At 47.2% G+C, this 14,125-nt stretch overlaps 2 protein-coding genes and 1 long non-coding RNA gene across 3 annotated transcripts in view; all 3 read right to left on the bottom strand.

Moving 5' to 3' along the window:
- Positions 1-1,905, bottom strand: part of SMIM17 (small integral membrane protein 17) — a 28,236-nt gene extending 26,331 nt beyond the window's left edge. Inside the window, exon 1 of the mRNA XM_053672044.1 lies at positions 1,860-1,905. The gene's annotated coding sequence lies outside the window, so the exon portion shown is untranslated. The remainder of the gene's footprint in view (positions 1-1,859) is intronic.
- LOC119053131 (zinc finger protein 135-like) overlaps positions 1-14,125 on the bottom strand; it is a 36,353-nt gene that overhangs the window by 9,260 nt on the left and 12,968 nt on the right. Inside the window, 2 exon segments of the mRNA XM_053672063.1 lie at positions 983-1,093; positions 1,860-1,986. Coding sequence (XP_053528038.1) covers positions 983-1,093; positions 1,860-1,986 — 238 coding nt within the window.
- On the bottom strand, positions 5,908-9,555 carry LOC128628396 (uncharacterized). The gene is made up of 3 exons (XR_008392785.1): positions 9,540-9,555; positions 7,437-7,505; positions 5,908-5,923 (listed from the first exon to the last, which is right to left on the bottom strand). It is a non-coding gene; the product is annotated as an uncharacterized LOC128628396 (long non-coding RNA).

Genomic DNA, 14,125 nt, shown 5'->3' with positions numbered 1-14,125 from the left:
CCACAGGGTTGCCAGTTCAATTCCCAGACTAGGGCACATGCCTGGGTTGCAGAACAGGTCCCTGCTGGAGGCCGTGCAAGAGGCAACCACACAATGATGTCTCTCTCTCTCTCTTCCCCTCTATAAAAATAAATAAAATCTTTTTTAAAAAAGACTAGAATCAGACACTTCACTGAAGAGAATACACTGATGGGAAATAAGCACCTGCAAAGGTTCTCAGTACCAGCTGCTGGAGTGGGGTAGGACTGAACACCCACGAGAATGGCTGCAGTGAGAGAGACTCAGTATGTTGTGTTCTGACAAGTGCATGAAGCAATGAAGTTCCCTGTGAGTTCTGGTAGGAAAAAAAAAAAAAACAAGACAAAGGCTTTGAAAAAAGTTTGGCAGCTTTTGAAAATGAAAAATATGCACATTTGCATGACCCAACCATTCTCAACAGAAAGGACTTGCTGATGTGACCCTAGGTCAGGGCCTGAAGGGGAGGCAACTGATTCATCTTTCTCCTTCTCTCTCACTCTCTCAAATCAATAAACATATCTTCCAGTGAGGATTTAAAAATAAAAGAAAAAAGGGAACTCTTGATATATATATGGACATTGTGGGTGAACCTCAAAGAAATGATGCCAAGTGTAAGAAATCAGATAAAAGAGTGTGTGCCATGTGATTCCGTATACATGAAATCCTAGAATAGGCAAACTAAACCACAGTGGTGACCAGGGGGCGGAGGGTAAGGGAAGGAAAGAATAATTTTGGGGGTTAATGGACATGTCTGCACCAGATGGATGATGTCTCAGATGGATACGAATGTCAAAAAGCATCAAACTGTTCACTGTAACTATGTGCAGTTTACTGGAGATCAGGCAAACCTCCGGGAAAGTTGCTAATGAAATGGGACCATATACTAATTCACAAAGTTACAGTTTTTCCTGAAAATCTTATCCAGGGACATGTTTCTGTGTCAGTGACTACAAAGAGTGCTCACCTTGGAAGAACATCGTGATATCCATGGTATTGCTACACCATGATTTGTTTGGTAGTCTCATAGGTGGCCATCCACCGCACTTCTCTTGATTTTTCTTCTTATGGAAAAACTCTGCACGCGTATAGAAAAAAATCTGAAAGGCTATATTCTAGAAATGGGATCATTTGAATTTTAGTTGAAAACACCAGATGAGTAGTCCCAACTTCACGCTCCTAAAATGAAGACTCCCTTTCCCTGCACCCTCATAATACAGGATGTTATTACTCTTTTTTTTATACCTCATCCAGGATATACTTAGAGAGGGAGGAGGCAGGAGAGGAGGAAAAGCTGGGGAGACAGGCAGAGAAAGAGAGAAAATTAATGAGAGAGAGGAACATGGATCGTTGCTTCCTGTAAGTACCTGTCTGGGGATCACATCCTTTTGGTGTAAGAAATGACAAAATGAGCCACACTGGGCCAGGGATGGTATTCTTTTTCATCTCTGTGTACCTCGCAGGCAAGAATTATATTTCTGTGACTCGACTGGCACTTCTTTGACTATTGGTAAGGTTTAAAAATCTTTTGTAAAGTGTAACTCCAGGAATTTCTACATCTGTGAATTGTAGGCTGATAAGCTAGGTCCATCTCTCTATCATTCATTCAGTCTTTTTCTCATTTATTCCTAAGAGGTCTTTATGTATAAAGAGGTCTTTATAATCCTCTGACTGTTATGCACGCAGTAAATACTCTTCCCCACTTCATCACCTATCAACTTTACTTTTACGTTCAAGTAATTTGAATGTCCTACAGAGTCATATCTGTCCACCTTTCTTATTTCTGTGTCATCATCTGAGGTGACACGCACATGGTGAATAACACAGGGAAGCTGCCCCCTTACCCAACGAGACCAGGTTCCAGTAGGTCTCCATCATCACGTCCCTGTACAGGTCCTTCTGCACAGGCTCCAGCTGTTGCCACTCCTCCTGGGTGAAGTCCACGATCACATCCCTGAACGTCACCGACCCCTGTAAGAGGAAGTGCACACCAGTCACCACAGGGCCCTCCTCACAGAACTTGGGTATGTGGACAGAAGGGCAGAGAGGATCACAAAGGCACACAAGATGCGCCTCACAAGGTGTTGACAAGGTTTGGAGTTCTGAAGGGCCTGATCACTCAGTGTCCTTGGTGCCTAAGTACACTGGATGGTCCTCAGAGGGACAAATAAACCATGGGGCTGCTCACCAGAAACAGAAACAATCCACTTACATAATGGGCAAAGGGCCTGAATAGACACTTCTCCAAAGAGGACATGAACATGACCAACAAACCTATGAAAAAATACTTAACATCACTAATCACAAGAGGGCTACAACTTAAAACCCCATTGAGATATTATCTCACACCTGTCAGATGGAAGCCCCCATAGCAGAACAGCAACTAGTCAACAGCATCATGACAGCTCAGAGCAAGGCAGCTGTAGGGAACTTCCTGGAGCTGGAAAGTGTGGTCTGTGGTTGAGCTGTTAGGTGGATATTCCAGGTAGGGGCAGGTGGGTCAAGATCTGAGGCCATGACCCTGTGCAGGAACTGAATGCAGCTCCGAAGTGCGCTGGACAAGAGGACATGATGACCACAATGTCATCAGCACAGCAATAGACACCTGTCACTCACTAGGTGGTTCCTCAGAGCCAGGTTTTAGTCTAAGCTGTGTTATGGTTCCAGTTTTGTGTTGAGTCCCTGTGTTGAAGTGCCAACCCTCAGCACCTCAGGATGGGACCTGATTGGGAACAGGGCCACTGCAGGTGTATTGAGTTAAGATGAGGTCACTCTGGAGAAGGGCGGCCCCTAAGGCCATAGGACTGATGTCCTTATAAAAAGGACAGTGACATGCATGCAGAGACACATCACATGAGGTCGGAGTTATGGTGCCAGGAGGCCCTGGACCAGCAGAAGCTGGGAGTGATGCTGGGAATAGGCCCTTCCCTGGTCCCTTCAGAGGGGGCAGTGCCCTGCTGAGGCCTGAACTCCAACTTCCACACCCCAGAACTGTGGGAAAGCTGATTCCTGTTGTTCAAGCCTCCCTGTCTCTGGTGCTTTGTGAGGGCAGCCGTGCACTTGAGCAGAGTCTCATACTTGTCGTGGACCATGAACCACGGCTCACCTTCCCCGGGAGGAGGCCTCACCTGTGAGCCAATCCCTCTGTGCTCCAAGTGCCCAGCAGGGACTCTAGGCTCACCTTGGCCTCTTCTGTCTTGGGACCACAACCACGTGATGAAGGAGAATACCAGAAAGTCAGTGGTTCATAGTCTGGGCTTGGGAGCCTGCGATGAACTTCTGCCTCTGTCCCCAACCCCCTCACCTGTGTTTCCTCAGACAACTGTCTTAAATGTTCTGAGCCCCTTAGTCCAGGGGACCTCCTAGTAACAACACCTCCCTCTGTAGCTGCTGTGAGGTTAAATGAGGTCACACATCTGTGATTTTAGTGTGGAGTGGCTGCAGAAGATCTCGGAAATGTCAATTACTGCTCTTTTCATTTAATTAATAGGACGTTCCATATATCTTTTCTATATGCTCCTTATCGTTAATACTTACTTTATATTATTTTTTTATCCTTTCCCCATTTTTCCTTTGGTAGGAAAAAGGGAAAAATTTCTTTCTTTTGGAATCCTTTTCTGTATATTTACTGATTTGAGGGAAACAGGGAGAGAGTAAAATATCGATGTGAGAGAGAACCATCAATCAACTGCCTCCTCAACACGTCCTGACTGGGGATCAAAGCTACAACCTTTTGGTTCACAGGACAATATTCCAACCACCTGCATTAGACAGCCAGGGCAATAATTTCTTTTTTTTTAACCACTTAATTAGATATGATTGGTATACTAAATGCTGCATGTTATACAGGTATACAATTTGACAAATCTGGAAGGATTTCACTGGCCAAAAAGTCTGTTACATTTTTTCTGTATACTGGATCTAATAGTGCTTAGTTGTCTTTATCTTCATTGGGAACAATTTTGTTAGATTTATTGTGACAGCTGTCATATCAGCGTGCATTATCAGCATGCATTTCATAAAAAACTAATGAAAATTAGTGAATTTTTGTGCAGCCATCTAATAATGAAGGTGGAAGAAAATATGCAACACTTCTGGTATATTTTGTTTTATTATTATGAGATGAATAAATGAAACTGAAATGTAAAAGATTCGTGCAGTATATGGAGAACCTGCTATGACTGATCAAATGTGTCATAAGTGGTTGGCTAAGTGTCTTGGTACTACTGACATTTTGGCAAAATAATTCTTTGCTGTGGGGCTGTCTTATGCATTGGAAGGTGTTCAGCAGCACCCCTGGCCTCTACCCACTAGAAGCCAATAGTGCGAGATAGCCAACGTACTCAAAGTATCCAAACCAATAAAGTTACTGGTGAAAATGAAAATGTGTCTTTTACTTTATTACCTCCCAAAGTTTCCTCTAGCCCCCCCTTGATTGTGGTACTTATTTCATTTTAATGTTTTACAGATATCTCTTGTATCTTTCCTAAGTCTTCCTACCTGAATGAAAGGACTCAATGACTTTTTAACCAAGCAGACTGTATATACCAAGCCCAGGCTGGGACAGGTTGCAAACCAGAAGGTCCTGGGCATCTGGAAGCCCACAGTGTGCATCGATGGTGTGGAGGTGAGAACTGGGCCTGCCTCAGAAAGGTGGGGAGATTCCCCTAGAAATGGGGCTTCTGCCCTGGCTACTGCGACTCAGTGGATTGAACGCCAGCCTGAGAACCAAAGGGTTACCGGTTCAATTCCCAGTCAGGGCACGTGCCTTGATGGCAGGCCAGATTGTGCCCCTACTGAAGGGCATGAGAGAGGCAACCACACATTGATGTTTCTCTCCCTTTACTTCTCTCTCCCTTCCCCTCTCTCTAAAAATAAATAAATAAAATTTTTTAATTACAAAAGAGAAAAGAAATGGGGCTACCCTACACATGCACCAAAGCCCTCTGTGTGCTCTGTAGACACGTGTTCCGGGGCTCCATCTGTTTTGGATTCTTGTCTAATGCCACGAGCCACTTCCACAAGGAAAAACCTCACCCAGTCCCATACAGCTGAAATTGGGCTCTATTTTTTTAATTCTCTCCCTGGGGTATATTTATTGATTTTACAGTATGAGGAAGGCAGGATCAGAGAGAGAGAGAGAGAGAGAATGATCTGTGTGCCTCATGCATGGGCCCCAACCCAGAACATTTTGGTGTAAGGGAAGATGCTATAACCAACTGAGTCTCAAGCCAGGTCAGGCTCTACTTTTAGAAAAATCAGAATGTAATTACACTAAAAAAAGAGTAAGAAAAAGAAATCGTACCCCTAAACCCCAACCACACAAAAATGACAACCATGAAGAAATTCTAAACAATGTTGGTAAAGGAGGAAACCAAGGCAATGATCACAGAGAAGGTAACAGTGGAGACATCATAGTCCGGCCACGTTGGAAAACAGTCAGACCGTTCCCTAAGTGGTCAAATATCCTGTTCTCAAAGGATCCTTTAATTTCAACTCCTACACCCAGAGGAATAAGAACCTCAAACAAAAACTGTACATGAATGTTCACAGCAGCATTGCTAGTAAAAACCAAAATGTGGAAACAACCCAAATGTACACCACCTGATAAATGTGTATGTACACACAGGGTCTGCCTGTACAGAGGAATAGTATATAGCCATGAAAAGAGACACCTGCTACAACAGAGAGGAACAGCGAAAACATGATGCTCAGGGAAAACAGCCAGATACAAAACCCACATGTTCTGGGATTCCATTGATAAGAAATGTCCAGCCCTGACTGAGTGCTTCAGCTGGCTGGAACTTTGTACAACCAAAGATTGAGGGTGTGGTCCAAAGTTTGGGCACATATGGAAGGCAACTGATCGATGTTTCTCTCCCTTTCTTTCTCCTCCATTCTCTTCTCTCTAAAAATAAACAAAATCTTTAAAAAATTAAAACCTTCAAGCATACTAAGATTCCCGAGGACCAGCAAAGCACAGAATAATTTGCCTGCGCACATAAATGGCAAATAAACATTTCTACAAAACAAACCTCACTAATGCCACAAATGTAACTACTCAGAAAGTCATCGCATGTCATCAGCTGTCACCTATGACAAGGATAGTTTATACCACTTGTTATTAATATTCAATGAGCACCCAACAAACTGCAATGTGAAATACTGGCAGCCCCTGCTGCACAGTGGATTGAGAATAAACTGTCCTGACTCCGTAACTATAAATAGTTCTGAAAGGCCTGAAAAATACCCACCTCAAGGTTCCTATACAAGGAACTGCCAGCAAAGAAATCATAAAGCCCAGGCTGATGTGGCTCAGTGGACTGAGCCCTGGCCTGTGAACCAAAAATTCTCCTGTTTGATTTGCAGTCAGGACACACGCTTGGGTTGCAGACCAGGTCCCTACTAGGTGTGTGCAAGATGCAGCCGCACATTGGTGTTTCTCTCCCTCTCTTCCTCCCTTTCTTTGCTTCTCTAAAAATAAATAAAATGTTTTTTAAAAATCTATTAAAATTAAAAAAACATACAAAAGGTAGGGCAAAGATTTATACACAGCTTGGCCAGGTGGCTCGGTTGGAGCATTGTCCAGTACATCAAATGTTGTGGGTTTGATCCAGAGTTAGGAAGTGTGCGGGAGGCAACTGATTGATGTGTTTCTCTCACATCTATGATTTTAACTCTCTTCTTCTCTCCCTAAAACTCAATGAACACTTCATCTGGTGATGATTAAAATAAATTTACTCCCAGATTTGTATATATGTATATATATATAGTATTGATCTGAGACAGAGAGAGAAAGAGATGTTGTTCCACATATTGTTAAATTCATTGCTTCTCTGACTATGGACCCTGGCTATGGATCAAACTCATAACCTTGGCATACCACGATGATCCTCTCACAAACTTAGCTACTATATCTGTATGTTTTTATTATACAGTATTTCTTCTATAGAATGAAATCTAGCAAAAAATACCACAAATAGCCACCCACTGAAACATCATAAAACATGGCCACGACCAGAGACATTCATGGGTCCTCACCACAGGCGTCTTCTACCCATTGCTATCCAGTCCCCTGAGCAGTTAGAGCTGCCTGCCCACTTCTGAAGGTCCCTCACCAAGCACATCTTGCCCCGGGCCTCTGTCACATTTTATCTAATGTAGTTAAGTCACTACTTCCCAGGTGCTCACTGGTGTCTCCTGAGAGCCCCCAGGGTAGGACAGGTCACTCCCAAGCTATTCTGTTCCCTGTGGTAGAAAAACACCAGTGTCGAGACAGGGCTCTCTCAGCTCAGGGTAGACACAACCCCAGGAGACCTGTACATGGGCCTGGCCCCTGAGGGGTTTGGAGTTTCAGAGGGTCATCACTGTCCAGAAGCCTGACCCTAAGGAAGGAGTTTCAGAAGGGTGACATGACTCACCAGGGCTTTAGTGGTCAGCGGCTGGGTGGCCATCCTTCCAGTGCCCATGGTGACCAGTGAATGGGCGGGCTATGCACAGGGGTAGAAAGAGAAAGGCACAGTGAGAGACCAGGTCAAGTGCAGACAGAACACACAGACACCCACTAGAAGCCAATCAGACAGGGACACGTACACACATTGTTAATGCATGCGTGAGGCCTATGCATCCAAGGCACTGGACAAACGTCACTGATTTAATCTTCCTCACACCCTACAAAGTGGGAGCTATTTCCACTCACCCCATTTTACTAATGAAGAAACCAAAGCCCACAAAGATAAGAAATGCACCCAGGAAGGTGAGGGTGGGATTAGGGTTGAGCTGAGTATGTCAGGGTCTATGGGCTTCCTGCACACGTCACACCCACACATTGACACTCCAACACACACATGTACACACAGCCACTCCCACAGCCTGGAGGGAGGAACAGGACTCCCTGCCTCGGCCCTGGGTCTGACTGCGAGGCTCACTGATCAGTCACATCCAGGGAGCCTGGAGCCGTGACTGTACTGGTGGGAGCATCATCCTGAACACAAAAGGTCGGGGTCAATCCCTGGTTGTGGCCTGCGTCTAGGTTGCAGGTTTTATCCCCTGATACCAGGTTGGGGTGCCAGTGGAAGGCAACTGATTAATACTTCCCTCTGTCTATCTCCCTCTCTAAAAATCAATGAATACATAAATATATAAAAAATGTTTACTGTAGCACTGTTCCTACAAACAAACACGAACCTACCAGCGAACCAACCGAACCTACATAGATGGATAAATGCCAGGTATCCACCCTCAAATTCCAGGTGGCCTCCCAGAAGCAGGAGTTATATTATACCTCTGTGTGCAGTGACTTCATGATTTCTTACACAGAATTTTTATAAATGTATTGTTTGTGGACTTGCAGTTCCCGTCTCCTATCCCTGAACCACAAGGGCAACAACATGGGTTCCTATTGCAGGGCCAGGAAACCCTCACAGCCGACTTACCCAGGAGGCACAGTGGGCCCGGGGCCCCTGACACTTGTGGGAGCCTTTGATAATGTCATCTTTTTAATATTATAAGAGAAAATGTGAATCTTATCGAGTGTGGACTATTTTTGTCCTTACAGCAATGCAATCACAACTCTAATTTTTACTACATTTAAAAGGATGCCATGAAGGCACAGTGGCCCTGGAAGTGGCATGAGCATGGGGCTGGTGACCTCTGACCCCAGAGTGACATAAAATCTGTATCTGCAGAGCCAGGTGTGTGGCAGCTGCTCTGTAACTCCTCCTCTATCCAAGGTTTCTGGCGTTTCCTTCTGTCCATTGTTTCTGAGGGGAAACAAAGATTTGCCATCTGGGGTGGTTAGTGTGGGAGATCTGAAATGCAGAACCTGGGTGTGATTCACTTAAAGTCTCTGAGCCTCAGTTTCCCCACCTGCAAAATGGGGATGGTGAGGGTCCCTACCTCAGAGTTACTGGCAGGCTATGAAATACCCAGAACCATACCCTGAGCATGCAGCACACCCTCCCTGAACAAACCCACCCAGGTCAGCATGGGGCAGGGTCTCTGACCCTCTTCCTTAGCCCCGCACCTGCCTACCACACACGTCCTACCCTCCCAGAGCCAGGGGAGGCTCTCAGGGCAGGAAGGAGATGACTCTCGGCCCGCAGGCAGGCAGCTCCTCCAGGCCGCCTGTCCAGGACGGCCGTCTTCCCCACGCTCTCGGGAGGGCACCCCCGACGCACCCACTCACACACGTCATCCACGCCCAGAGACAGAGGTGCAGGTGCACACAGACAGGGGAAGGCTCGGGCAGGAGAGACGCACCCCACACGCACAGACACACTCACACCCAGACACACAGGAAGAGACCAGACCCAGGTGGACACCTGGATGGCGCCCTCACGCAGGGACACCGCAGATGGAAACAAAGGCAGACACGCGCACAGACTTGGACATGGACGGACCCCGGAGAGACCAAGGCAGGCAGCCGACACACACACAAGCGAGACACTGGAGGCCACCCAGACACATGCGGGGACAAACACAGAGACGCAGTGTCGGCGCAGCACACCCTCACAGACACTCACGCCCCTGCCAGGTCAGCTTCCGGTCTCACTGGGATGCCTCGGGTCAGCGAGGGGCCGCCACCAGACACCCCGATCACAATGCGCCTGCGCGGACCGTACAACTACACTTCCCAGAAGCCCTCGCGCCACCCTCCGGTAAAGTCACGCCTTCTTCGACTGGAATCTGAAAGGCAGCCTTGACTTCCCGGCGGAGAAGCGCCCGGGGCACCTGGGTCAAGAAATCACGTGGGGGATCGGGCGCACCGGGGTGAAGGAAACCCAGCAGAGAGGGGTTCGCAGCGGAGTAGAGGAAGGCTACAGAGCACGTTGGGGGCCAGGCAGGAGTGAGGTGTGCGAGGGACCGAGGACCAGTGAGCAGGGGAGACGGAAAGAGAGGTGCAGGGAAATGGGGATCTGGACGAGGAGCGGAGGGAGGGGGGAGGAGGAGGGAAATCGCAGAAAAGGCGGTGCGTGGGTGGAGGCTGGAAAAGACGCTGTAGCCCCTCCACAGACATCCTGCGTCCACCCAGAAGGATTGTAACCAGAAAAGAAGTACCGGCCCTTCCCCTTAAGTGCCAGCTTTTTCAGGGTAAGTTACTGTTACGGAACCACAGGGGCGGTTCACCCGCCCGCCGCCTCAGTAGGCACGCTCTAGAGGCAGAGGCTGGTGAGAAAGGAAAGAGGGTTTTCATTCAGATGCTCAAAGCCCAACCCCTCCCGAAACCCGAGGGAAAACCCAGCCGTCCTTAGCCAGACCAGAGTAGAAGGCAGCTTCCAGAGCTCCTGTTCCCATTCAAAGTGCCTTTTGGAAATAGCGGGTGCCGCTGAACTGTCACCCAGGCAGCTCAGCTCGCTTCCAGCCACTGCCAGGTTTCAGGTTCTCTCTTAGAACCCGAAGGCCCTGACGTCAGCCAGGCCACTTCCAGGGCCACAAGATCCTGCCAACTCACCAGGTAGTACGTTCTCCGGGTGAGCAAGAGAACGGCCCCTCCTTAGCCTGCGTTTGTATTAGTTTGCGGTGTGGAACGGGCTGAATGGCATTTACTTCCCAAGTTTCCATTATGCTGGTGTCGGGGTGGTCTACCCAACACCGATCACTTGTGCACACACACACACACACACACACACACCCGTAGTTTGACAGGCTAGTCTTCAGTCCTGCACCTCTCTGGTGTAGAAGACATCTGACTTATGTGTGCCTGTGTTCCTGGGTCCAACCCACAATAAGGTATCAGTAGGGGACAGGACGGCTTTTCCCCTATCCAATCATCTTGTTAGCATTATGCCCACCCAGTGCAATACTTCCTTCTGCTGCCCTCCTGACCAGGGCAGGTATTCTTCATCCAGGATAGAATCCTCCCAAGTTCATGCAGGAGCTCAGTTACTAAGGAAATGTGGTCCACCTGCCGCCTTGCCATCGCCCAGCACACGGAGATCTACTCAGGTGGCCCCTCCTGTTTCTGGCCTTGCCTTCTGCCAGTGGTCTGGCCTGTGATCTGTACCATTTAGATGTACAAAGGCATTTAGTCCAGCAAACAAACTCCCTTGCAGATGCGGATAGTGATACACACAAGGGAGGTCACAGGAGGGGGAAGTAGGGGCCCTGGCGTGGGAAAGCCTGGGGCTCTTTTACATCATCAACTACAAAGCCAAGTGTAAAAGCATTTGCTGAATGTTCCCATGACTAGAAAAAATGCAAACTGCAGCCGCCTTAGGTGTTGATTGACTTCTTTTTCATTCTTTCTTTTTTAATCCTCACCGTAATATCTGTAATGATTTTAGAGGAAGGGAGAGAAATCGATATGAGAAAATTGATCTGTTGTGACCCCCAGCCTTTTGGTGCATGAGACTATGCTCCATCTGAGTGAGCCACCAGGCCAGGGCAGAACCCCCTTTCAGATAGACCAGTACATTTACACAATGGAATACTATGCATCAGAAAGAAAGAAGGAGCTCCTACCCTTGGAGACAGCATGGATGGCACTGGAGGGTATGATGCTAAGTGAAATAGGCTTGGCAGTGAAAGACAAACACCATATGATCTCACCTGGAAGTGGAACCTAATCAACAAAATAAAACAGGAGACAGGGCAATAAAGGACAAACTGAGGGGAGGAGGGAAGGAGATAACCAGGGAAATAAGGGAAAGGGTCAAGTCAAGGAACTTGTATAAAGGAACCATGGAGGAAGACTATGGGGGCGGGGGGTGGGGGAAGAAGGTTGGGGGTCAAGTTGGGCAGGGGAGAGAAATGGGTGGAAATGAGGACAACTGTAATTGAACAATTCAGAAAACAAAAGCTTTGAGCCAGGCTGACTGAGCTGTCCCTGTTACTGGGCCCTCTCCCCATAGACCAGTCCCCCTGCTGAACTTCCTCAAAAAACCTGTCCCTGGTGCCAGTTCACACCAGTGGAGGTCTGCCTGATTAAATCTTAGGCAGAACACACAGCTCTGTCTACCTCTGACTTCTTCAAAGAACCGATCCACCTGGGAAAGAGCCCTGCTGTCTGGATACAAAAAGTTCTCCAGGCCATAGAGTGTGAATGTAAGCAGACGAGGGCCAAAACCGCAGTCATTTTAAAGAGACAGCTTTGTCTTTTAGGATGACAACTTGACTGAAATTATTAACACAGAGTTTCAAAAAATATATCTGTGGGGAATAAGTACCCCCTAAAATGAAAAACAAAATACAGACATGCAAGGATTCCGGATTATGATGTCCTTGGCTTGGGGAAAATTGCTGTGAGTTATTGGCAAGGTTCTAGTATTTACGTTGGGGAGTGGGGTCAAACAAGGATATTGTGTAATTGTCATACAACATGGCTATATTTTATGCTAACTTTAATTATAGAAACTTGAAGTCATATTTGAGTGGCGCTTTGTTGTTTTGTTTTTTCAGAGTAACAGGAAGCCTTGCGATCTAAAATGTCTTAAAATTCCTTGCTTTCTCATATGATCCATTATGGGTATTTGTATTCCGTGTGTTATTTTGATATCATCTTAATGTGTGAAGAGACTTGCCAATCGCCTCTTGTTAGGTTTGGCTTTGTATTATGCAGGTTTTGGATGGTGCAAGGTCTTTAAGAATGAGCAAGCCCCTGGCATAAAAATTTAGCCACCCTACAATACAATTGATGACCGAATGGATGGGTATGTTTGTTCTTCCCAAAGATCTGTTCACCAGGGAAGCCACAGCTGCCCCCATTACTGAACACAGAGACATTTATAAAACATCCACAATGTGCTGAATATTGCAAGAGACACTTGAGGCGTGTCCCCTCCCCTAAGAGGATAATTTCCACTCCTCTCTAAGGGGCAGGAAGCCTTCAGTGTCTGGTTTGAGCGTATGATTACTTAGACCCACCGAACTCTGGCTCTGCCCTGGTGTTCAAAAGGAGTTATTGGCCCAGTGGGTTTTGATATTCCAAATTCTCTAAAGAAATGGAAACTTACTATGTTAAAAATCCTTTTTCCCTTATTAGAGTGTTTCCCTTGCTTTCTGTAACTTGGTCTCCATGACGGTGGGGATTTTTATTTTTAATTTTTAAAAATTATTCTTGCTATTACAGTTGTCCCAATTATTTCCCGTTTGGCCCCCTCCTTACAGAGCACCCCCGCTCCACACCCAGTCCCCACACTGTTGTTCACGTCCATGGGTGATGGGGGAATCATCCATCACCCGACTGCTGAGTCTCCACCTCTTAGGAGTATTCTCAGCACGTAACAGATATATGTTTTAAGGTTTTATTTATTTTAGAGAGGGGGTAAAGGAGAGAAAAGCAGCATCGACTTGTGAGAGAAACATCCATTGGTTGCCTCTTACACACCTCCAGCTGGGGCCCTGGCCCACGACCCAGGCATGTGCCCAGAACAGGAATCAAACTGGTGATATTTCAGTTTGCAGGCCGACGCTCAATCCACTGAGCCGCACCAGCCAGGGTAACCACATGTTCTATGACATTTTTCCTGACGGATTACATTGAAAGTAAACTGAGTGAGCTCAGTCAAGTCCACCTGTTGTCTGGGTGCAGCCCATGGTCAGCCCAGCTGAGTCACCCACGGTCAGGGAATCCCTGTTGGGTGAGACCCTGCAGGGAGGCCCCGCCATGGGCGGGGGACCTGTTGTCTCCTCCGCTAGGCCATAGCGGTGGCCCAGAAGGCAGGACTGTGTGGCACCAAGTAGACTCCTGTAAGGTTCACCCCCACAAGGAGAAGAATCTACTTCACTTCTTAACATTTTTATTTGACAGAGAGTAAGCGATTTTTTTGTTCCACTCATGGAAGAATTCATTGTTTTTTTTTCTCATGAACCCTGACAAGAGAACGAATTGTCCATCTTGGCAGATCCAGGCAATGCTTCACCAGCTGAGCCACCAGCAGGGCCCAGTTTCAGGCCAGGTGGGTAAGCACACTGTGCTGTCTGTCTGTCCCACTGGAGTCGATCAGCAACTCTACAGAAGTGGGAGTCATCTATTGAACACCACAGGCTCACACCTTTTTGGTGATGCTCAGGAGGACGCAAGGTGACAGGGCCCAGGGCGGGGGCTTCAGGGGCCTCAGTCAGCAGCCGTTCACGATGTCCACAGAAGCATCTCAAAGAATTAACCACC

This window comes from Artibeus jamaicensis, unplaced genomic scaffold, assembly GCF_021234435.1.
Source record: "Artibeus jamaicensis isolate MK-2021 breed Jamaican fruit bat unplaced genomic scaffold, CSHL_Jam_final contig_723, whole genome shotgun sequence".
NCBI lineage: Eukaryota > Metazoa > Chordata > Mammalia > Chiroptera > Phyllostomidae > Artibeus > Artibeus jamaicensis.
This window is presented reverse-complemented; position numbering and strand designations above follow the sequence as displayed.